This window comes from Carassius gibelio, chromosome B3, assembly GCF_023724105.1.
Source record: "Carassius gibelio isolate Cgi1373 ecotype wild population from Czech Republic chromosome B3, carGib1.2-hapl.c, whole genome shotgun sequence".
Classification (NCBI taxonomy): Eukaryota; Metazoa; Chordata; class Actinopteri; order Cypriniformes; family Cyprinidae; genus Carassius; species Carassius gibelio.
The window spans coordinates 4,810,570-4,836,647 of NC_068398.1; the positions used below are offsets into that span (position 1 = coordinate 4,810,570).

Consider the following 26,078-nt stretch of genomic DNA (forward strand, 5'->3'; position numbering starts at 1 on the left):
AAAGTTACTGTAAGAAAAATAATCTCTATCATTATGAATAACTGCTATAATCAGATTTTGCTTAAGTCATTACTTACTAGATCAATTGTGTTTACTTTTGATGTATAAAAAGCAAACTGTATAGAAATAAAAATGTGGTTAAAATGGCTGCAAAATTAAACTGTGAATCAACCATTTAACTAAATCTGATTTAATCGAGTTTTTCAGAATCACGGATGAATGAGAAATCAATAATAATCACCAACCTGTTTGTTCAGTATCTTCAGTGTGTTTGATTCTGAGGGTTGAGGCTTCTTGATCTCTCATCTTCTCTCTGTCCTCTTTAATAAACTCAGACTTGACAGATTTCAGCTCTTCTTCTCTTCTGAACTGATGAGATGTTCCAGCATTTATTGGTGAACTACTGTGGGAGGAGCTTCACTGATGATGTGATTCCTGTGGGAGGAGCTTCACTGATGATGTGATTCCTGTGGGAGGAGCTTCTCTGAAGGTGAATTGCAGCATGAGAGAAGATGAAAAAAAAAAAAACCTTACCAAGATCGGTTTTACAACACAATGTTATATATATATAAACATAAATAATGGTAAGAAAAATAGCTGAAAAACAAAACACAAAAAAGTTTCTTGTTGACACCAGGGAAATGAGCTTTAAGTGGCAATTTACAGGAGATCTGAGGCATCAGCATAATAAATGAGCTGAAAACCAGAACTATTTACATGAAATAAAGAGTCTTTTCAGCAGCTCTGTTAATATTGATGAGCCTCTATCAACACACATTCAACAAGACATTCAGATCATCTCTCTTTATTCTCAGTGTTTGCTGTTGGGACCAGATTTGAGGATATAAAAGCATATAAAACTGCTTTACTGAAGTACATTGACAAAATAAATAAATTATTGATAAATTACTGACAATAACAAACAAACACTAATGATACTAAAAACTATCTTACAAAACCATAGCCTAACATGACCATAGTAATCCTAAACTTGATTTTTCTGTACATAAACTGACAATGATCATAACATTTTTCAAAGCAATATTTAATGCTTCCTGTGTCAAACTTCATATATTCCCATTTATGAATAGATTTGAAATTTCAAATCTTCAAAATGTGAAAAACGTTCATTACTCATTACAGGAACAAAATGTGTTTGGAAATACAGTTGCAATGCAGACCTATTTCAATTTTAACAAGTAAAAATAATCTAAATGTCAGCGGAGGAAAAAAAGGTAAAAATGAAAATGGTAGCAGCAATAGGCTACTTGAGATCGATTCCCACCAATACCCTTTACAGATTAATATTTATTTATTTATTTTTATTATTATTACTGGGCATTCACTAATAGATCAACTACAAACATCAAAACAAAGCACACAAGCAGTCGAAATCATTCAGCTCTGAATGAATTAATTTTTTCCTCACATGCTGCTACAGCAGTAACGTTAAATGATCCCGATGAAAACAAAACAGAAACGAGTCTGTAAAACGTCGCTTAAACAAGCTGTAAAGGGTTTGATGGTTGTGTAAATGTGTGAAATACTGTGAACTGCTCGCCTCTCCGGGATTTATACTGTCCTCTAAAACCGTCGGCAATTACCGGTGATTAGTCTTTTTTCGGTACAAGTTTTGTGTTGAATGAGTCGATGAATTAATAATTTATGTACCAACTTAAAAAATAAAAAAATCTTAAACTATTGGCTTTATTTCACATCAACAATTAATCACTGTAAGATTTTCTCTAAAAGCACAGAACAAACAATAATTAGCTTAAAGAAAGAAATCTGACAGATAAAACTATTTTGACAAATACAACATACAAAACATACCTCGTTGGCTCAGTACCGAGAGAGGAATTAGTTTCAGTCTTTTTCCTTCTTCTTTCTGCTTATCTTATTTCTCTTAAACTTAGCTTAGTGACCACACTTTAGTCATACATCTTTCTTTCTCTCGAGAGATCGCTTCTTCTGCGGAAATTAACCTCTTCTCTGCATACAAAGCTCACTCTTAAGCTACAGCGCCACTAGTGGCACTTAACGGTAATAATAATAAAAATACAGAGAATGAATGGGCTAGGTGCACAAGATGGCGCCGGTGAGCTTCAGCGACGCGAGTGTGTGCGTACTTATTTCCGGTCTTGCGATGCTCGCATTGACTGTAAGGGAAACTTACATACGAAACTTGGCTAGATGTATATAATTAATGTTTTTCAAATTTAACAGCGGATAGTGGTATATCAAAAACATGGGGAAACATCCTCCCTATATTTTGCGTACCTCTGTGTGGAAATTCATCAAGATACAAAGCGGAGATTGCGTTATTCTTCTGTTGATTATGTGGATCAGCGTCTGGTCAGGTCCACAGGGATTTCTTTTTTCAAACACAAACCTCTCAAATATGCAATACTTTTCATTTTCGAAGAGCTGGTTTTGTTCTGTTATGTAAGATAAATGTTTCTGACTGTCGCAAAGAGATTTCTGATAAAACATGTTTTATTAACTTTATTTGACTTTTTTACTGTGTAAAATGATAAAATATGTTGTGAAAATAACGATGAAACAGACTGATGTATATGTACAATTGAGAAATGGATACTTCTGAAGATAAATCGCAGCCCTCACGAGGTAAATATTTAATATATATATATATATAAAAAAATAATAATAATGCAAACATTTTCGAGAAATAAGTAGTTTGTACATTTACATATTTGGTGAGATAAAATACATTATATAGCTGTGTATACACACCATTAGTTCAACTTTCATCTCGTGAACAGTAGTGAACATTAATGTATTTAATTCATTTACCAGACCCAAACATAGACAAGTTTCAAATCCACTGGCTCAGTTAACATTGGTAGTATAGTGATAATAGCAGTGTATATCTTATTTGCATATGAAGTGATATTATAAATCCTGTAAACATATAGAAGGTAATATTTGGACTTCTCCGGTTCTCTGCACTGACTTTAAGCACAGCCGGAAATATCTACGCACTCGCAAGACCGGAAATCCAAGATGGCGGAGATATGCAACTAGCCCATAGAAACGAAAATGTAGCAGTAACAAGATTAATGAGAACGGGTTGGAGGGAAAGAGGACACGTTCCAGGTAAAGGCTTGGATGGTAAAAATGGGGTCTGGGAATGTCGCATCTAAGATCGATCTTGATGTGTTGGACAGTCCAATTAGCAATGAAATGAAAAAGAAATATGGGAAAATAATTGTGGAAGTCATACCCTGGATTTAGAATCATGGTGTTCCCAAAAAGAAAATGTACATTTAGCATAACAGCCCTGAACAAAGTAAAAGAGAGTTTGGAAACGTGGAAACAAATTAAGAGATTATAAAAAGTGGGAAAACAAACAAAAAGACAAGTATGTCAAAGTATGCCACAAGTATGCCACTTGAAGCATCTGGAAAACGTTGCCATCGGTCTAATGTTTGCTGGGTACTAAAGTACATAAAAAATCTTTCTTAGTGTAACACAGTATGCAAGATTTAATCTGATAACACATTTTTTTAGACTCAAGCCCTATAAAGTGAGCACACGCTTTCGAGTGCCGTTTTGAGGACACTAGACACTCCACATAAAGCATTAAGGCGACTGATATTGTGGTCTGCTGGCATCTTCGTGTGTTCCTGCAGCTTGCCTTGCAGTTATTTATAGATGTATAAAAAATTGTCTTGAAAAAAAAATCTCACAGATTTTGCTGTTGAACTGTATACATCAATTTTGAATTATTATTAAAATAAAAACAAAATGTTTAAATTTTTCTTGAAAAAAGCTTGCTGAAAACAGTTCTCAATGTTGAATTTGGTAAAAACAATGATCATTATTTCAGATGTTTCTAGTCTCAACCTGTGGGCCACTTGTCATTACATGTTTTAAACTGTGATATCTTAGTCTGAACTTAAAAGTAATCTTGACAAACTATATATCCACTGAAAGCTTAAAGACTATAGTTTTCATATTTGGTGACTAATTTCTGAAATATTTTACAGAGCAACTATAATTTATTAATTTGTAAGAAGAGTACTCAGTCATAGAGCGAGTTCAAACCTTTTAGTCTAGATGGAAATAGGGGTCCACGCGCACCCCCCGGCTTTTTTTATGCCACCTGATTTTTTTAATCCTTAAAGTGTCTATTTTCATAATCTGCCAGGTGCCAAGCTGAAATAATGTCCCAAAGGGTTCTTTTTTAACCCTTTGCTGCACCCGACCGGAATCCGAAAAATCAAAAAGTGATGTAGAAAGTGGCATAACATTAGAAGTAAACAACATACAGAGACAAATGAACACATTTTCCCTTACAATTCTGACCCCAGGAATTTAATGGAATGGTTATTTTTGACATTTGACAACATATTGACCTTATTTCTGGACAAAATAGCAAAAAATGGCCAAAGATGTGTAAAGGATCAACTATTTTTTCGTTTTCTCAAGCGCATACACTGTCAGAAAAAATGTGCAAAATTTGTACCTTCAGGGGTACAACGGCTTGTCACTGGGGCAGTACCCTCAAGGGTACACCCGTTGTACCCTTTCACATGGGTACATATATGTACCCTTGCAGTATGTACCTTTCAAAGGCAAATATGTACCTCTGCTGACTAAATTGTACTTTATAGTGCTATGGTACCATAATGTACCTTTAAAAAAGGCAAATTTGTCCTTTTAAGGGTACTGCCCCAGTGACAAGCCTTTTGTACCTTGTGATGGCAAATTTGTACTCCATACAGCACATTAAAAAAGCCAGAATGCTGTTTATCACATTTATTAAACATTCAAAATCATTACATTCTCACAGGATGAATGTTTCTTACATCACAATGCCATAACAGCGCAATTTCACACTAAAAAAAAAATAAAACCTATACTCAAAATTGTAAACAGCAATAATCAAAAAGCATTTTTTTTCCAACAGTACACATTTCATTAATTGAAAAATTTTATTACAAACTTTAATTTTGTAAAATGTTTTATAAAATTTTAAACAGCAATACTATAAAGCTTAATATATTTTTAAAAATCTAAATCAGTACATGCTATTTCACTATCTTTTTTTTTACCATGTAATAAAACATTAAGGATAAAGTCATTTAACTTTTCAAAACAGCACTACTGTTACTTTTTTACTACATTCTACATTTTCTAAAAACAGTTTTGAACATCAATAATCACAAAGCAATATTTTCCAGTCCACATTTCATTAATTGTAACTTTATACCCTTAAAACATTTTTATCACAAACACACATTTCACCAAACACAGTTACACATTTAATCTGAAAGTCCATCTCTTGCCCTGGTGGGGGTGATAACAGGGGTGCCATTGAGTGTTACAATGGGGGAATTAATGAAGAATATCAAGGGAGCAAAAGTTGTGAGTGTCCAAAGGATGAAAACATCAAGAGATGGAGAGGTAAAGGACACAGAAACTGTATCAATAGAATTTGAGGAAGAAATCCTGCCAAAAAAAGTATACTTAGGATTCATGAATTATCCAGTGAGGATGTTTATTCCAAAACCATTAAGGTGTTATAAATGTCAAAGGTTTGGTCACACTGCAATGAACTGTAATAGGCAGAGAAGATGTGCTAGATGTGGAGGGGACCATGATTATGGAAAACGGGAATCAGGGGTACCACCAAAGTGTTGTAATTGTGGAGGAACCCACAATGTGCCATTTAGTGGATGTGAAGTTATGAGATGGGAGATTAACATTCAAAAGGTGAGAATGCAAAAAAGAATAACATATGCAGAAGCTGTCAAGGTTTCAGGGGAAAAAGATAATAAGCGACATGAAGAGGTAGGTGTGGAGACACTAGAGCAAAGGCAAAGTAGCTTTGAAGGAGTGTTTGTGAAAAAAACTGATTTAGTCACATTCATAGCAGGAGTGATAAATAGCACGGCAGAAGTAAAATCTAAAAATGACAAAATTCAGTTGGTGGTTAAAGCAGCAGTCAATCATTTGAGATTAACTGGACTGACATGGGAAGAAGTGAGGGAGACCCTTACTAATCAGTCAAGTCAAGAGTCACCATGGGTTGGTTAACAATATTAATGGTTATTATTCTACAATGGAATGCAAGGAGCTTACTGGCTAATGGACAAGATTTTAAACATTTTTTGAATGAGTTAAATGAGAAACCAGATGTAATTTGCATTCAAGAATCCTGGTTGAAGCCAAATCTAGATTTTGTGATCCATGGGTATACAATAATTAGAAGAGATAGGAATTCTGGGGAGGGGGGAGGGGGGGGGGGGGTGTGTTATATTAAGGCGGGTGTATCATATAGATTATTGGGCAAAGGGGATGATCAAGAGTATATAGTGGTGGAGGTGTGGGAAAGGGGGGAGGGAATTAGTATTATTAATTACTATAACCCATGTAAGAGGTTGGAGCTGGACAAGCTTCTAAGATAGACAAAAAATTATCTGGTGTGCAGATTTTAATGCTTATAGCTCGGTATGGGGAAGTGTACATACAGATACTAATTGTAAAATAATTGAAGAATTGATGGAAGAAAGAGAATTGGTGTGCTTAAATGATGGAAGAGAAACTAGAATAAATGTTTCAACAGGGAAAGAGTCTGTTTTAGACATAACATTAGTATCTAGTGTGTTGGCTGGAAATACAAATTGGGAAGGGTTGACAGCAACAACAGTGGGAAGTGATCACTACCCTGTCTTGTGCTTAGTGGGAGAGAAATTGGAAGGAGGAACAGAAGATATAATTTCTAGGTGGAATTTTGGTAAAGCTGATTGGGAAAGGTTTAAGAAATCATGTGATGATGCAATGGTTAAGGTTGAGGTGGCAGGAAGTATAGATGATGTTAACAATCAGATAACCTCTGCAATTATTATGGCAGCAGAGGAAGCTATACCTAAGAGGAGAAACATGGCAAATCGAAAATTGGTACCTTGGTGGAATGAAGAATGTCAACAGGCAGTAAGGGACAGAAATAAAGCGTTCAGGAAGCTTAAAAGAACACATAATGTGCAAAATCTAATACAATACAAGAAGGAACAAGCAATAGTTAGAAGGAAAATTCGCCAAGCAAAGAGGAGTAGTTGGAGAAATTTCTGTGATGAAATAGGTAGAACTACGCCAGTGGGGGAAGTTTGGGGAATGATTAAAAGAATGGGGGGAGACAGGAGGAAGCGGGAATATCCAGTTATGGTATCTGAAGGAGAAACTGCAGTTTCTAATAAGGAGAAGGCTGAGATGTTGGCCAAATCATTTACAAGGGTTCATAGTTCAGAAAATCAGTCAGATGTTGAGAGGAGTAGGAGATCTATAACTTTAAATCAGCATCTTAATGAAGTGAATAGGAAGGAAGAAACTGGAAGTAAGTTAGATGAGCCATTTACTATGGCTGAATTGATGAGAGCAATAAAGAGGGCAAAACATACTTCCCCAGGGAAAGATCAAGTGTGTTATTTGATGTTAAAACGGTTCGGGGAAGAATCATTGTTGAAGCTTCTTGAGATATATAATAAAATATGGAAAGAGGGGAAGTTACCAGCGATAGTGATACCAATAAGAAAACCGGGTAAAGATCCAACTAATCCTATTAGTTACAGACCAATAGCGCTCACATCCAATTTATGTAAAATCATGGAAAGGATGATAGCGGATAGACTAAATTATTTCCTTGAAAAAAGAGGAATGCTGGCTAAATGTCAAAGTGGATTTAGGAAGAAGCACAATTGATTCAGTGGTGAGATTGGAGACTGAAATAAGAAAGGCGCAAGCAAATAGAGAGTCAGTAATTGCAGTATTTTTTGACATAGAAAAAGCCTACGATATGATGTGGAAGGAGGGGTTATTAATCAAATTAAGTAAGATAGGGGTTGAAGGAAGAGTGTTTAATTGGATAAGAGATTTTCTGTTTGGAAGGAAAATACAAATAAGGATTGGGGCAGAATTATCAGATAAATACATAGTTGATAATGGCACACCTCAAGGCAGTGTGATAAGTCCAATACTTTTCATTATTATGATTAATGACGTATTTGGAACAGTTCCAGAAGGTATAGGAAGTTCTTTGTTCGCAGACGATGGCGCGCTATGGAAGAAAGGAAGGAATATAGAATATGTTACTAGGAAAATACAGGAAGCAATTGATATAGTGGTGGAGTGGGGATATAAGTGGGGGTTTAGGTTTTCTATAGAAAAAAACTCTATAGAAAAGTCTTCTTCACAAGAAAAAGAATTCAGGAAGGACTAAAATTAAGAATGTATGGGAGAGATTTAGAGAAAGTTGGAACTTTTAAATTTCTTGGAATTAATTTGGATTCACGTTTGACATTTGCAGAACATATCAGGAGAATTGAAGAAAAGTGCAAAAGAGTAATAAATGTAATGAGATGTTTGAGGGGAAAAGTTTGGGGTGCAAGTAGATTAGCAATGAAGAAAATATATGTGGCCCTAATCCGTTCAGTGTTAGATTATGGATGTGTGGTTTTTGGTTCTGCAGCTCAATCTCTGTTAAAAAAGCTTGATGTTATCCAGGCACAGGCCTTGAGGCTGTGTTGTGCAGCTTTTAAGACTACCCCAGTATCAGCATTACAGGTAGAAATGGGAGAATGTCCTTTAGAGCTAAGAAGGAAGCAGTTGATGGTAAATTATTGGGCAGGACTACAGGGGCATAATGATTCTCATCCTACTAAGGCAATGTTACAGGAGAGCTGGGAATATGGGAAAAAGAAAAGTGAAAACTTTGGTAGGATTGGGAATGACACCGCTAAAGAATTAGGAGTTTTTAATTTGAGGGTAAGTTGCACAGTTGTTTATCCAGAGGTGGCTCCCTGGAAGTTAGTTTGGCCTGAGGTCGATTGGTTTGTGTTGGAGGAAAGAAGGAGGGCAAAGGAAGGTATAAATCTAAAAATGGTGTTCAACAATCGGATAGCAGAAAAGTATAATGATTACATGCAGGTTTATACAGATGGCGCTAAGGAACCAGAGACAGAAGTAACAGGGTTGAGTGTGGTGGTTCCAAGTAAAGGAATTGGAATTATTAGAAGAACCTCTAATATGTTCGGGGTTTATACAGTGGAAATGCTGGCAATATTAATCGCTTTACGGTGGGTGGAAAAGACAGGGCAGCATAAAGTTTTAGTTTGTTCAGATTCATCGTCCGTGTTAGCAAGTATAAGGTCATTTTATTCAAAAAGTCGGCAAGACATACTATATGAAGTCCTACAGTCAGTCACAAGAATATTTAATCAAGGAAGGCAAATACAATTTGTGTGGGTTCCAGGACATGAAGGGATAAGGGGAAATGAACTGGCAGATAAATTAGCCAAGACAGCATTATTAAAAGGAAATATAGAAATGCAAGTGAGTATCAGCAAAGCAGAGGTTAAAAGTGTGATATGGAAGACAGTAAATCAAATGTGGCAAGAGAGGTGGGATAGAGAGGGAAAAGGAAGGCATTTATATCAAATCCAGAGGGATGTTAAGTGTACAGTGATTGGAAGTGGAAATAGCAGAGAGGAAACGGTCATCTCTAGGTTAAGATTGGAAAGTGAAAGTGAAAGTGAAAGTGAAGTGACATTCAGCCAAGTATGGTGACCCATACTCAGAATTTGTGCTCTGCATTTAACCCATCCGAAATGCGCACACACAGAGCAGTGAACACACACACACACACTGTGAGCACACACCCGGAGCAGTGGGCAGCCATTTATGCTGCGGCGCCCGGGGAGCAGTTGGGGGTTCGATGCCTTGCTCAAGGGCACCTAAGTCGTGGTATTGAAGGTGGAGAGAGAACTGTACATGCACTCCCCCCACCCACAATTCCGTCCGGCCCGAGACTAGAACCCACAGCCCTTCGATTGGGAGTCCAACCCTCTAACCATTAGGCCACGACTTCCCCAAGGGACATTGTGACTTCCCCAAGGGACATCGTGTCCCAAGGGACACGACTACCATGGGACAGTGTTTATTAAATAAAACACTAAAGTTAATAGGTAAACATGACACGGGATTGTGTGAAGTGTGCAAGGAAGAGGAGTCAGTGGAGCATGTGGTCTTGAGGTGCAGCAGGTATGATGTTCAGAGAGAGATGATGAGGAATAAGTTGAGAGAGACAGAGGTTCAGGACATGACATTAAAAGGGCTATTGAGCACTCAACATAGGGCACAGACCAGAATTCTGATGAGTTTCTTAAGGGACACAGGGGTTTATAATAGAGAGTGAAGAGTCAGAGGAGTATTGAGGAAGGTTATAACTTTTATTATTCCTTTTATTATAATTATTTTTATTTTTATTATTATAATTATAATTATTATTAGTAGTAATATAATAGAGTAGAATAATGGTGAAGTGTGTGGATCTATATGATAGGGGAGTAGGAGGGAATGGGGTAAATTAATATATGAACCTGTTTTTCTGATCCACACTCCGGAGCAGAGGGTGGCGGTAATGCACCAATTATGACGGGGTGAGGGAGGAGAGAGGAGACTCACCTGCCAACAGCTTGCTTTTCTTTTCTTGTCTTTCTTAATTGGAATTTATGGTTGTTTTTTGTTGTTTTCATATCTTGAAGTGTCTTGTTAGTTTCTGTTTATCATAGTTTGGTAATCTTTTGTAGAAGTATTTTGGTGTTTATTCCGTTACGATACAAGTTTTCTTAGTTTTGTTTATTTAAATAAATGTTCTAGCCTTTCATTTAGGTCTCACGTATCCTTCTTTGTTATGCAACCCTTTTATCTGAGTTCTAAAGAGGGGTTCGTAACATAAATTGGGGGCTTGTCCGAGATTAATTTGTTTAATTGATTTGTGTAAGCAGAAGATTATGTTGGTGGTGGGGCTGAGCGATCTCCGGGTAGGCAGAGTAAACCAGGGGGACCGTGTTTAGCGCCGGTTCTCGCTACGGTTTACTGATTTATTATTTTCTTTATTATGTTAGTTTGTTATTTTTGGAGGTATTCCGGGGGAGAGGCTTTCCTCTCAACTGGTACCCTCTGAAGATTAGAGAGGCCTTAGTTAGGTCTTGGTTAGGTAGGTGTAGGTCCGGAGACATTTAAAGCCTTTAGCTACCATTTTTTCTCATGTTAATTTTCTGCTCATCAATTTACCATGGCGACGTTTGATGTAAACGAGTTTATAAATCAACCTAATATTGTGGTGTTAGAAACGTGTAGAAAGGACGATTTGATCCTTATTGCTCAACATTTTGAAATACCTGTTTCTAGAACATTGCTTAAGAAAGACTTAAAAGCTTGTTTGGTAGCTGGTTTAATTAGTAAAAGGGTGTTGCCTTTGGTGGAGGATGTTCCTACATCAGCAGAATTTGTTGCAGCTGTAATGGATAAAGAGGAACAAGCTCCACCGTGTCCTCCTACCTCGCGGTGTTCTCTTGTTGGCGATCCAGTTACTCCGGGTACCAGTGGTGGTGCAAAGGTAGGACCACCTCTTTCTTTGCCTAAATTCGAACCTTTTTCTCTCTCTACCGAAGCATCCCCCGCAGATCGTGGAGATTTGCGTTTAAAATTACGGTTGGCTCGATTACAGTTTGAGACGCAAGACAAAGTTCAAGCACGGAAGGATGAATTACAGCATCAGCTCGAGTTGCACCGTGTTGACGCGGAGATGAAAGTCAAAATGCGGCAGATAGAGTTGCAGGCTGTTCGAGACTATCCAGAAAGATCTAAAAAATCATCTGCATTTGAAGGTAGGGATAGTTCCGAGCATAAAGCAGCTGTGGTAGTGTTAAATGATCCTGTTAGGTCTACAGCTGACTCTATATCTGTGTTAACAGATTCTGTAAATGCTCATTCGTCTTCTCCGTTTAATGTGGCAAAGAACATGGCGATAGTTCCACCATTTCGTGAGAAAGAAGTTGAGGCTTATTTTCAGGCATTTGAGCGAATAGCTTTAGCTTTGAAGTGGCCAACTGAGGTCTGGTCATTAATGTTACGGTGCAAGTTTACAGGGAATGCTCAAGAAGTTTGTGCTTCTCTTTCTTTAGAAGAAAGCGTTCAATATGAGACGGTGAAAAATGCGATTCTCCGTGCCTATGAGCTAGTGCCTGAACATTATAGACAACAGTTTCGTACCATGAAAAAATCTGCTTCCCAGACATATGTCGAGTTTACCCGCGAGAAGGGTATACTTTTTGATCGATGGATAAAAGCGTGTAAAGTCAAGGACTATCAATCTTTGTGTGAACTTTTGCTCATTGAGGAGTTCAAGAATTGTGTTCCTGAGCGTACTGTTTTGTACCTAAATGAACAGAAGGTTAGTACTGTGCAACAAGCGGCTGTTCTGGCAGACGAGTATGCATTAATTCATAAACCTGTGTTTGTAAAGCGTCCGAGGGATTTAATGGGACATATTTCACAAAGGGAGAATGAAGATAATTCTTTTGACTTTAAAGTCAGCCCTAATTCATCGAGCCCGAAAACTCGGAAGGAATGTGGCTATTGTCACAAAATGGGACATATTCTTGCTGAGTGTCGAATTTTAAAACGAAAGCAAGAGCGTCAGGATGGTTCAATTCAACCTCGCGGGTCAGTTTTAGTAAAAGTTGTGTCTCAGCAGCCCACGTCTTTTGTAGCGCCTGATGAGTGTGTTCAACCTTTTGTGTTTGAGGGTTATGTATCGTTGACTGGTCGTGCGGAGGATCAGAAGGCTGTGAGGATTTTGCGGGATACGGGGGGATCCCAGTCCTTTATACTGTCCGACATTTTGCCTTTGTCCGCGGAGTCCGCATGTGATACTAGTACTATTGTACAGGGTATAGAAATGGGTTTTGTAACTGTACCTCTTTATCGTGTCTGGGTGTCGTCTGATTTAGTCTCTGGATGTTTTAATGTAGCGGCTCGTTCTTCCCTACCTGTGAGAGGTATTGATTTTATTATGGGAAATGATCTCGCTGGAGGCAAAGTAATGCCAGTTGTGCATGTTGTTAATACTCCATGTATTGATCAACAACCTGATGCACTTGCACAACATTTTCCAAATGTTTTTGCTTCTAGTGTAGTTACGACGCGCGCTCAGGGAAAAAGTTTCGCGAAGGAGAATGAAGTGAATTTGGGTGAGTCTGTTTTTTCAGAGATGTTTGAGAGAAATAAACTTTCTGAAGATTTGGATGTTAACCCAATCAAAAAGTCTGTTTGTCCAGATCCTGACGTATTTTTGCCTATTTCGTGTGATGTTCTTATTGAGGCTCAGAAAAGTGATCCTACATTAGAGAAGTGTCGTCTCAGTGCGGACAGTGAAAAGTCACCGTCGCATAACCATCAGTTTTATTGGAACAACACTGTGTTAATGCGTAAATGGAATGCTCGATTATCGAGTGATGAAAATTCAGACGATTGGAATGTGGTCCATCAGATTGTGGTACCCTCGAAATTTTGACAGCATATTTTGAGTCTGACACATGATCATCCTTGGTCTGGGCACCTCGGTATAACGAAGACGTATAATCGGGTGCTCCAACACTTCTTCTGGCCTGGCTTGAAGACTGATGTGTCTCAGTATTGTAAAACTTGCCATACATGTCAAGTAGTAGGAAAGCCCAATCAGATGGTGCCACCTGCTCCACTCCGTCCTATTCCGGCTGTGGGTGAACCTTTTGAACGCTTCCTTATAGATTGTGTTGGTCCACTTCCGCGAACTAAATCTGGTTCTCAGTATATTTTAACAATTATGTGCACTGTCTCACGATTTCCGGAAGCAATACCATTACGGAATATAACTGCCAAATCCATCACCAAAGCTCTAACCAAATTTTTCACAACTTTCGGATTGCCGAAAATTGTTCAAACAGATCAAGGTACAAATTTTTTGTCTAAAATATTCCGAAATGTGTTGAAAGCCTTGACCGTGTCACATGTCACCTCCAGTGCCTATCATCCAGAATCGCAGGGGGCTCTGGAGCGGTGGTATCAGACACTGAAATCCAGTCTGCGAAAATATTGCCTGGAGGCGGGGAATGAGTGGGATGATGGAGTCCCTTTGGTTTTATTTGCTTTGCGTGAAGCGCGACAAGAGTCACTTGGTTTTAGTCCTTCTGAATTGGTCTTTGGGCATAATGTACGGGGTCCTTTAAAAGTACTGAAAGACAAAAATTTTTGTTACCGGTTCAACTGAGAAACGTAATGTGCTCGATTTTGTTTCTCGTACTTGTGAACGGTTACAAAAGGCTTGTGCTGTCACAAAAGAAGCTCTTTCTCGCTCTCAAAAGAAAATGAAACGTTGTTTCGACAAGCAGGCGGTGGTGCGGAAGTTTGAGCCTGGAGAAAGAGTATTGGTGTTGCTCCCTTCACCTGGTTCTGCACTAGCTGCACGTTTTGCAGGTCCTTATTTGATTAAGAGTAAGCTGAGTGACACTGATTATATAGTTCATACCCCAGAACGACGACGGAAGACACGTTTGTGTCATGTGAATATGTTGAAATCATATAAGGCCCGAACTGAGAAAATTGAGGGGAGTAACGTGTCTGAATGTGAGAAACCGGTCAAACGTGGAGCGAGTGTCGTTGCTGTCCCATACAATGGATGCTGAGGTTGAAAATGTCCACGGAAATGTTAAATGGTGGCCACTTAAAGAATTGAGGTTTTAAGAGTTTTACCATCTCATTTATCTTATTTATCTAGCGACCAGCGTCAGGATGTGATTGACTTAGTAGAGAGTTATCCTAACCTGTTTAGTGATGTTCCGTCTGGAACTTCTGTCATCCAGCATGATATTGAAGTGGGTAACGCAGTTCCAATAAAACAGCATGCGTATCGCTGTCCCGTAGGTAAGAGGGAAATCATGAAATGTGAAGTGAACTATCGGGTCCAGAATGGTTTTGCCAAAAAGAGTAGTAGCCCTTGGAGTTCACCATGCATTTTGGTACCTAAAGCTGACGGTTCATTCCGTTTTTGTACTGATTTTCGCAAGGTGAATTCTGTTACTGTACCTGATGCATTTCCGTTGCCTCGTATAGAGGACTGTATTGATAATCTTGGCACAGCTCGGTACATTACGAAACTAGACCTTTTAAAAGGCTATTGGCAGGTGCCATTGACTGAACGTGCTTCTGACATTTCTGCCTTTGTGACTCCTGATTTCTTCTTTCAGTATATGCGGATGGCATTCGGGCTACGAAACGCACCAGCAACCTTTCAAAGATTAATGTCTATGGTTTTGGGTGATGTGCCAAACTGTACCATTTATCTTGATGACGTAGTCATTTATTCTTCTACGTGGATTGAGCACATTTCTACCTTGCACAATGTTTTTAGTCGATTGACAGCCACCTCCCTAACGTTAAATCTGATGAAATGCGATTTTGCAAAAGCCTCTGTTACCTATCTAGGAAAACAGGTTGGAAATGGTCAGGTACGTCCAGTAGACGCAAAAGTGACGGCTATTCTAGACTATCCTGTACCTACTACGAGGCGAGAGTTGCGCAGATTCTTAGGGATGGCTGGCTATTACAGGTGCTTCTGTAAGAATTTCTCGACTGTGGTCGCTCCTTTAACAAAGATGTGCAGTCCTAAGGTTGTTTTTAATTGGACTGATGAATGTCAAAGTGCTTTTCTTTGTGCAAAGTCTCTCCTTTGCAGTGCCCCGGTGTTGTCTGCTCCGGACCTAGCTCGTCCGTTCAAGCTTGAGGTAGACGCCAGCGCGACCGGAGTTGGAGCTGTCCTGCTTCAGAGTGGTGCTGATGGCATATCCCATCCAGTGTCCTATTTTTCTTCTAAATTCAATCGTCATCAGTTGAATTATTCTACTATCGAGAAGGAACTCTGGCTATGTTGCTTGCTTTGCAGCACTTCGACGTGTATGTTGGATATAGCTCTACTCCCGTCATCGTCTAAACTGATCATAATCCGCTGTTTTTTTTTTAAATAAAATGTACAACCATAACCAGCATTTGGTGCGTTGGGCGTTAATGGCTGAATGTTATTTTCTTGAGATTCATCACAAGAAAGGAAGTGAAAATGCCGTGGCAGATGTCCTTTCCCGGGGCTAGGTAAACGTATAATGAAATTTCTATGTCTGGGTTGGTGTAACTCCTATTTGCTAATACTGTAGCTTCACTCAGAACCTCATTCTTTTAAGTGTGGGAGTGTTACGGCTTGTGCCTTGTGAGTTTCTTATCTACAATGTCCTGATTTTTCTTTCTTTTTCTGCGTCTTGAGTTTGATTGCTAGGTCTGCCCCGTGCACCTGCGCGTCGTTGTACACCTTCGACTCATCGTACTCGTTGGTGAACGACGCTATTAAGGACGCTGAAGCAGAGCATGACGGGGTGAGGGAGGAGAGAGGAGACTCACCTGCCAACAGCTTGCTTTTCTTTTCTTGTCTTTCTTAATTGGAATTTATGGTTGTTTTTTGTTGTTTTCATATCTTGAAGTGTCTTGTTGTTAGTTTCTGTTTATCATAGTTTGGTAATCTTTTGTAGAAGTATTTTGGTGTTTATTCCATTATGATAGGTGTTTTCTTAGTTTTGTTTATTTAAATAAATGTTCTAGCCTTTCATTTAGGTCTCACGTATCCTTTATGTTATGCAACCCTTTTCTCTGAGTTCTAAAGAGGGGTTCGTAACAGTGAACTTTTACTGCGTATGCATGGAAGTGTGAATCATACGATACTGGTATTAAAAACTTCCCACACAGAAATCATACAGTATTGACATTTGTAGCACAGAATATTAATTATTTGGTTGACCATTATTGGAAGGGGCTTGCCACCCACCTTAGTAATCTTTGCTATGGCATGCTTCAAGAAGGTCAGTATATTCTTCATGCAGGGTGTACTGTATATGCCAAGTTGAAAACGTAGTAAGCACTGAAGGCTGAAATTATCCTTTCTTCAAATCATATTTTCCTGCACACCTCCAGACCATCCACTTTGACAAAGACTTGAACCCTCTTGGAGAAAGCCATTTTCCAGGCAGTTTCTACGAACTGTATGGTTGGGTATGGAGTATCAGCATCACACTGTGAAAAGAAAATGTTGAACATCTATCAGTAAAACAAGGCAACATTTATCAGAACTGCATAACCAGACCTGTATCAGAGTATTACAAAGTGAGAGTTTAACATAGGCGCGTGGGAAGTGAGGGTGCTGCAGCACCCGGTTTTATTTTTTGGACAACTTTTTAACTGTTGGGAATAATAATAAAAAACTCTCCTTTTTGGCAGACACACCAGCCTCACCCACCAATGTGTGACTTTTTTTTTTTGTCATATAATTTGTGATTACATAATTTGTTCTTATTTTATTACTGTTTAATTTAATACGTTAGAGAATATTTTCCCCTACATTAGATTAGTATTTTTATAGACTTTTTTTGTTTTATTAAACTTATTTCCTAGTAAAATTACTATATTGCCATATATTATTATTGTGAAACAAAATTACTCGTATTGTGATGCAAGACGTTGGTCATATCGGCTACTGCTAGATCACAGTTTCTCATGGGGATACTGCATGGGCATGAAGTACAAATTTCCAACAATTATATTTGTGGAGCACCTCTACTTTTAATTAACAAAACTATTAGTTCTTAAAAACAGCTCAGAAAAAGATCACAAAATCAATATGTTTTATGTCAATACCTGGTAGATCTTCTGCAAGCATCTCTTCTTTTGCTTCTTAGTAGACTTTGGCCAATGGAGAATTTCTTTGAACAAGCTCAAGCTCCTTTGGCACAATACTGGTTAAGCCGTCCTTGAAGCTCTTGCTTAAACTGACAGTTGAATGTATTCAGTCAGCTTCATCACACAACTGAAAACTGACAGAAAGATACAGTTAATCGTTTACATTAACTAAAAACAAATCTGACATTTTAATATTCTTTTGTTGCCATTTCTCTTCAGTAATATCACTGTAGAAATATTTCTAAGCGTGAATGCACATATATTGGATCACCTGAAGGTTTAGAAAATTACAATGTTTTTACAAAAGAGTTATAACTGTGAATGATCATTTTAGCATTCTGTTTGTTTATATCGCCATTCAGCATTTATTTTAACCTAAAAACCCATTTAAAATCTGTGAAATCACTGACCCCTGAGGGCGTTTTTAAGAAAGGGTATTTCTTAAGTATATCCTCCACAGTAATTCCACCTCTTACCTCCCTTCTTCACCACACAAACGTTCACTGCAAGTTGTCTGGTCGCACTTTGCTGGACTGGATATTGCCTATTGGATCAAATTCCATAAAAATTCCATGAGTAATTATACAAATCAGTCATTACATCTCAAATCAACCAAATTTCAGAAACTTCCCTTCATCCGTCGTTCCCAGAGATGTATAAAGTACTAGATACCCATACTTGAGTAAAAGATCAAGTGCTCTATCAAAAAAGTGACTTGAGTAGAAGTTGAAGTGCTCTTTAAGCACCACACTTAAGTAGAAGTACTAAAGTATTCAACATTTTTTTGTACTTAAGTATTGCAAGTAGTCTATTTTAAAATTTACTACTCAAGTACTGAAAGTAAAAGTACAAGTATTGTGTTATGTAGTTGTTAAAGAAAGTAGTCAAAAGTTTGAACATATTGTTTTTACTATTTCAAATGATTAACCTAAAGGACAATCACAATTCCTTTGACTGTAACTTTTTGTAAACAAAAAACAGATTAAAGGGTTATTTCGCCCAATTTGCAAAATTATGTCATTAATAACTTACCGTCATGTTGTTTCAAACATGTAAGACCTCCGTTTATCTTTGAAACACAGTTTAAGATATTTTAGATTTAGTCTGAGAGCTCCCAGTCCCTCCATTGAAGCTGTGTGTATGGTAACAGTTACACTGTCCATGTCCAGAAAGGTAAGAAAAACATCTTCAAAGTAGTCCATGTGACATCAGAGGGTAAGTTAAATATATAAAAATAGCAAAAACAACGACATTATTCAGCATTGTCTTCTCTTCCGTATCTGTTGTAAGGCAGTTCAAAACAAAGCAGTTTGTGATATCCGGTTCGTGAATGAATCATTCGATGTAACCGGATATTTTTGAAACAGTTCACCAAATCGAAATGAATTGTTTTAAACGGTTCGCATCTCCAATACGCATTAATCCACAAATGACCTAAGCTGTTAACTTTTTTAATGTGGCTGACACTCTGAGTTAAAACAAACCAATATCCCGGAGTGATTCATGCACTCAAACAGTACACTGACTGAACTGATGTGAAGAGAGAACTGAAGATGAACACCGAGCAGAGCCAGATAACGGACAACTGACTCGTTCACGAGTCAAGAACCGTTGCTGAGTCCCAATTCGCATACTATCCATCCTAAATAGTATGCGAAACTAGAATTAGTACGTCCCAAATCGTAGTATGTTGAAAAGAGTATTCCAAAGATACCCGGATGGTCTACTATTTCCGGTTAGAATTCGAAGTGCAGATCAATGCACACTCTAAGTGCTAATATTGCCCACAACCCATTGCGTGCGGGAGGGATGAGCTTTGCGGTGATGTAAACATGGCAGCCGGGTGCAGCAGCGGAGATGCGCCCTCAGCTTTTAAGTGTAAGAATTCAAATGTTTAACCCTAATTAAAGTTATATTTTATTTCGTTACACACATTGCACATGAACGTCAGAACCAGTCACCTCACAAACGACCTGCATTTGGTTCTAAGACCACGCAGCCCTGCTTCTTCACTCGTCAACTTGGTAGAAGAACACATTGTAAAATGCATTGTGAAAAAAAACGATGAGAAAAAAAGATGGGAATAGTAAATAAAATTTTACTGGACATAAAGAATGAATGAAACGTTAACAGTTGTGGTGTGCATAACTAGGCAAACACGTTGTCGGTCATGTTGCATGAAGTCATCGAAGTATGTCCCAGAACGTGCATACTCTTTTGCTACACACTCAAAAGTATATACTTTTTCCTCACAAAAAAAGTACATACTTTTAGGTCGTAGTATAAGTAGGCGAATTGGGACTCAGCACGTTTCTATCAGACACGTCCGAATCGAGAACCGATGAGCTGATGATACTGCGCATGTGTAATTCAGCGTGAAGCAGACCGACACACAGAATGCTAGACCGAACTGATTCTTTTGGTGATTGATTCTGAACTGATTCTGTGCTAATGTTACGAGCCCAGGTAAACCGAAGGCTTGCAATCATCGCCAATGAAGGCAATACGTCGAGCGCAAAAGAACCGGTGAACTGTTTTCTTCAACCGGTTTATTGAATCGAACTGTTAGAAAGAACTACTGGTGATCCGGAAACCGATGCAACCGGTTCTTGACTCGTGAACGAGTCATTATCTGAATCGGTTCGGTGTTCATCTCTCTTAACAGCAGTTCAGTCAGCACGCACAGTCTTCTTAATCGCTTGATTGGCTCAATGATGTGCCAGCTTCATCAAACCTGCCATCTACAGTTCTGGCAGTGGTAATGTGGGTAACGAGTAACGATGCAGCACATAAAAAAAATAACGGAGTAAAAGTATTAAACTCATCGAAAATATGTACTGAAGTAAAAGTGGAAGTAGGGGGAAAAAATAGTACTCCAAAGTACAGATACCGACTTTTAGTACTTAAGTACAGTAGTGAAGTAGTTCTACTTCGTTACTATACATCTCTGGTCGTTCCAGCCCTAACGTAACTGCATCATATATTATAAATATAAAAACTCCACATTTTGAATGTGTAGCACATCATGTAAACTGACTTTCTTTGTGTGTGCTGCTTTGTCACCCTGCTTTCTAAGATATCTGCATCAGTCAATCAATCAAATATAGGACAAATATAATACACAATACTCAATGTTATACTTACATTTCTGATGTGGAAGTTTGTTGATGGGATTCTGCTGGCACGGATTCTAGTGTTATTGTTACCATCTTGTGACACAAATTTGTTAAACTTGGCCTGTTTTTTAAAGGAGCCATGAAATAAATGAGATCATGTTCTCCGTGAGATCACACTCTGCTGTTTCCCCATCCACTTCATTTTCTGAAAAAAAAAAGAATCATCACTGTAAGCTTGAGGTTAACAGCAAAAATTACAATACAATATATTTTTGAATTGACATTCATCAGTATAAAAAAAAACAATACTTAAATTTAGAAAAATACACAATAACTGTATGTATTCACTCAGAAAAGGTAAAAAAACTTATGCAAAAGGTACAGAATCTTAAAAGTACTAATATGTACACTAACAGAGAATTATTTTTTTTCTGAAAGTGTACAATTAGAAGCAATATTATTTCAATTAGCAGCTCAAAGACTAGAAGACCAGTTCTGATAAATAATGATTCACTTGACTTGCTGTCCTTGGAAAGGCTCAAAGCCGATGCACGCCTCGATCTCCGAGGTACAGTTGATCGCTCGTGATGACTGACGGACTGAGGACTAACGTTAAATGATTAGGACTCTCCTTGACTTATATTTAGAGGTGTGTGTGTGTACCAAGTAAAACTGATAAAAATCAACACGAATGATATTCGTAAATTATATAATTTCAGACTGACTAGGAGTAACGTAGCGTTCACTCGCGTCAGGAGTGAACACGGGTAACGTAATGTTAACACAGTCCCAGCTAACACAGTTACGTTGTGACGACGTAACTGGACCAGACCATATTCGTTGCAGCGACGTCCCAAATAACGTTCCAGCGACGTAACTTTGTGATTCCCATATCCGTCGTGGCGACGTTATAGTGGAACGTCGCTGGAACGTGAGGAGTACGTCCCAGCGACCGAACTGGCACGTTATGAGAACGTTACTACAAAGTACCATATTGGTCGCAGCGACGTATCATATAACGTTCTAGTGACGTAACTTTGCGATTCCCATATCCGTCGTGGCGACGTTATACTGGAACGTTGCTGGAACGTGATGAGTATGTCCCAGCGACCAAACTGACACGTTATGAGGACGTTCCTATAAAATACCATATTGGTCTCAGCGACGTACCACATAACGTTCCAGTGACGTAACTTTGTGATTCCCATATCCGTCGTGGCGACGTTATACTGGAACGTCGCTGGAACGTGATGAGTATGTCCTGACGACCAAACTGGCACGTTATGAGGACGTGACATTACAGGATCATATTGGTAATTCATATTTTCACCTCACCATTACCTTGAAATACATAAAGAACTAATAAACTCAATCCATCTCTGGTGCAAAAAATAAACCTTATGAAATCTAATTGTAATCTAATTATAGGGGATTCATAGTTAATACATTAATTACATACATGCAATGCAAACAAATACAAAAACATTACATTCTAATATAAAATAGACAAAAACACACTGCATTCATTCACAAATCAATATTTATTCAGCACTACTTTGTATAAAAACATTTTGAACATCGCACCTGTTCTTTAAACATGCAAAATGTTACTAAGTTATGAGCACAGAAAACTAAACACATCAATTCATAGATTACACAATATAAACAATAGAGAATTTTTGTCTTAAAGATGGGGAGATGGTTAATGACGTTATTAGTGAATATAAAAAATAATTATCAGTAAACTTATTGATACAACATAATTTAGTGCAACGAAAAATACATGATAAATAGATATGAAACAATTCAGCAGATACTGCACCGAGATACTGCACAAAGTAAAACTGTGAGCGTCGTATGAGGCTCCTGGTATAAATGTCTGGTGGTGATGTGCTTTAATTACACGACATGCAGGAAAAAATTTAGGCTAATTCATGCGCACGATTTTCTATTTCATTCCCTCGATTTGCTAAAACGTGTACACTATTTATACATCAAGAGAACGAATTAGTAAATTGTGCATACGATTTAGCAAATCAATGAAATGTAAAAGCAATCGTGCACGTTTTAGTACATAGAGGGAACGAATTAGTAAATCATGGACATGATTTCTTTCTTTTTCTTGCATGTCATGATCAGGGCTCTGTGCTCACTATCAGAGGATAAACCTAAACAATAAAGCAATTACCAAAGAACCATAATTTTTGAGCTTCTCAGAAGAAAAACATACATAAAGCGTAAAGATATGAAAAATGAACAATATAGAGATTTCTAGCATCTCTCCTGTATTATTTGTCCCACCCGAAAAAACAAAGTTTTTTAAGAAAATGAGCATATCGACTTTCTCAGAAGAATCTGTGATCTGTGATTACTGACTGTGGAGATGACTCTTTCAGACAGTGCTGAGGAGGCAGAGTTAGGTGCAGGACAGCCGATAGAGAAGAGGAAGAGGGTGTTTCTTACCCCAGCAGCAGAAGACAGGCTCTTCTGAGGGAAGGACAGGAGGCTCGATGCAGTGTTTTGCTGTAGAACAAGGCTTCTTCTCAGCACCTGATCTTCTTCAGGAAAGAGTTCCTCTAGTGTAGAGTCAGACACTCAGACTTCTTGCAAACTGGAATCTTTTAATAACATTTAGCATATTATTGTAGTCATGTTCATTGTTTTTATTATAACACATGGCAAGCTTATAGAAAATTGTTAAACGTGTTCTTCCTCCTCCTCTTCATCCTGGACCTGCACTGTCAACATCCTTCTCTGAGCTGAAAGGGAGGATCATCTTGTTAATGTTGCTCATGTATGTTCACAACCAGTCAAAAATCTGGAATCTTTTCTTTATGGTTTTCAAGAGAAGTCTCTTCTGCTCACCAAGGCTAGATTAATTTGATTAAAAAAAAAATTTAAATTGTAAAAAAAAAAAAAAAAAAAAAAACAGAAAGAAAGAAAGAAATAACAGTTTTCATACTCTTTTTTTGAATATACTTAAACATATTTATTGAAATAATTATGAGGCAAAGCTGAATTTTTCAGTAACTTTACTCCAGTCTTCAGTGTCACATGATCTTTTTCATATACTGATTTGCTGATCAGGAAACATTGCTGATTATCACAAATCAGTGCATTTACATGCACCTAATCACATTATTGCCACTATGATCAAAGTGTGCATCTGCTCATGACGTACATGAATGATGTGAATCACATCTGCAGTTAGCTTACTACGGTTGTTAGTTCCACTGAACTCTATTGGTAAAGAAGAAACTTGTGACCAAAGTTGGTTTTAGGGAAACGCACCGCATATTAGAAATGATGGGGAAGAAAACTTAGCATTTCTGGAAAGTTGAATTTTTTCTTCATTATTATTTTATAAAACACAAAGTTCAAAACATTGAAAAAAAGGTAATCTTTTGTAAAATTACAAAAGTCTTCTCTACCACTGGTTTTCAATTTTATGCATTCTTGCTATAAGCCACCCCCCCCCCACCCCCCCAAATAAAATAAATAAATAAAATAAATAATAAATAAATATAACTGTAGTGTAGACAAAATGTTTGGGCAGCACAACTGTTTCCAACACTGATAATAATCAGAAAAATGTATTGAGCAGTAAATCATCATATTAGAATGATTTCTGAAGATCATGTGACACTGAAGACTGGAGTAATTAATGCTGAAAATATAGCTGTGCATTATAGAAATAAATTAAACTTTTAAAATATATTTAAAACTTTTGACCAGCTGTGTACATTGCCACATTTAAATGAAAACTCAACTAAATAAACAAAGTAATAAACAAAGCACACATTCTCAAAGAACTTACATTCTGGTGATTACTTCCTTCCCTCACTGCTGTCAGATCCCTTCAGTCGTTCCCAGACCTCCTTGTTTTTAATCTTTCCCTCAAATCTACAGAAACAAACATCATTTTACAGACAATTTGGATAAGTCACGAATTACAATAGTTATATAACTATAATCACAATGCTAAATTATATATATATATATATATATATATATATATATATATATATATATATATATATATAATTATAAATATATATTGAATCGGCACACAAGTATCAGGATAGTATTGAATTGGCAGATTAGCGTATCATCCTATCATAGTTACTACAGTCAAAACAATGAAACTCTCTTCAAGAGCGCACAATAACTGATATTTAAAACTGTTAAAAGAAAAGGCTCAAAATATTGCACACATATAATACACAACAATATCTCTTCCTTTGGTGTTTTGAATATTTCTGTGAGTAATGCTACACGCTGTGACTCTGTGTTGCTTCAAGTGCATCATTCTGCGCACTGGTTGTGTTTACGCGATGCACGGTGAATAGGAGCCATACCCTTTCGTATTATAATACATTAGCACAATGAAAGATTCTTGTTCTGTCCCATCTACCACATGTTGCTGCCTTCATTACTGTGCTATAAATTTAAAAGAAATGTATTTTACACACACTTACATTATACACACACACACACATATATATATATATAGACGGTTTCAACGGCAACAACATAAACAAACGTTACTGCGCATGCGCGCTTTTGTGGACCTAACCTAACCGGTAGACTTCCAAATAGAATCAATAACAACAGCCAAGTCCCTCTAGAGTAGATATTTTTTGATAACAAACAAAAAATGTTTGCTGCGTGGATCAGGCGGACTTGATGAAAATGCAAATTCATCCTTTGCCAGCAGGAGATGTTTTAAAGCATAGACATAAAGTTGAGGTTTCCCCAGTAACAGCTGTAAACAAAGCAGAGCTACGCTCACACGCTGCTTTATCAGGCATATAACATGCAAATCTTCCTTCAGAAATACAGCGATATAAAAACACCTGTGCCTCGTTTTGATATTTAAACATATAAATGTTAGGAATTATTAAACGTGCAGTACGTAACGTTACTCATGTTTATTTAACGAAGCCTTTTTGAAAATCGATCAGTTTTAAAATTGTGGCGAGTCTCCAAAAATAAATAAATGTATGGGAAACATATCCCGCAGCACTACCACCTGAGCCCAACTTCAGTTTACTCATCACCTTGCCTTTAACTGTGTTTGTAGAAGGCACCGCAGCCAGACCGATATACACAACACATTTTGGAAGTTAACTTAGGTCCAGGCGCGTGCATCCGATGAAACTGTCTAATATATATATCTATATATATATCTATATATATATATATATATATATATATGTATATATATATATATATCAGTTTGAGACCAAAGGTTTGGACACACCTCATTTAAAGAGTTTTCTTTATTTTCATGACTATGAAAATTGTAGATTCACACTGAAGGCATCAAAACTATGAATT

The 26,078-nt window shown here is 37.6% G+C and overlaps 1 protein-coding gene and 1 long non-coding RNA gene across 47 annotated transcripts in view; one reads left to right on the forward strand and one right to left on the reverse strand.

Annotated features, from left to right (window-relative positions):
- The window catches only part of LOC127952627 (uncharacterized), a 117,816-nt gene that overhangs the window by 68,506 nt on the left and 23,232 nt on the right, over positions 1-26,078 (forward strand). The window lies entirely within an intron of this gene.
- The window catches only part of LOC127952544 (zinc finger protein 501), a 149,857-nt gene that overhangs the window by 67,062 nt on the left and 56,717 nt on the right, over positions 1-26,078 (reverse strand). For 4 of the 45 annotated variants that reach the window (XM_052551129.1, XM_052551148.1, XM_052551122.1 and 1 more), the window contains exon 2: positions 246-467. The exons of 29 other annotated variants lie outside the window; for them this stretch is intronic. In XM_052551129.1, the coding sequence (XP_052407089.1) occupies positions 246-306 (61 nt within the window). In that variant the 5' untranslated portion in view covers positions 307-467. Of the gene's footprint in view, positions 1-245; positions 485-1,833; positions 1,986-26,078 lie in introns of those variants that run through there. 12 more of the 45 variants (XM_052551141.1, XM_052551139.1, XM_052551144.1 and 9 more) reach the window with 9 other exon arrangements.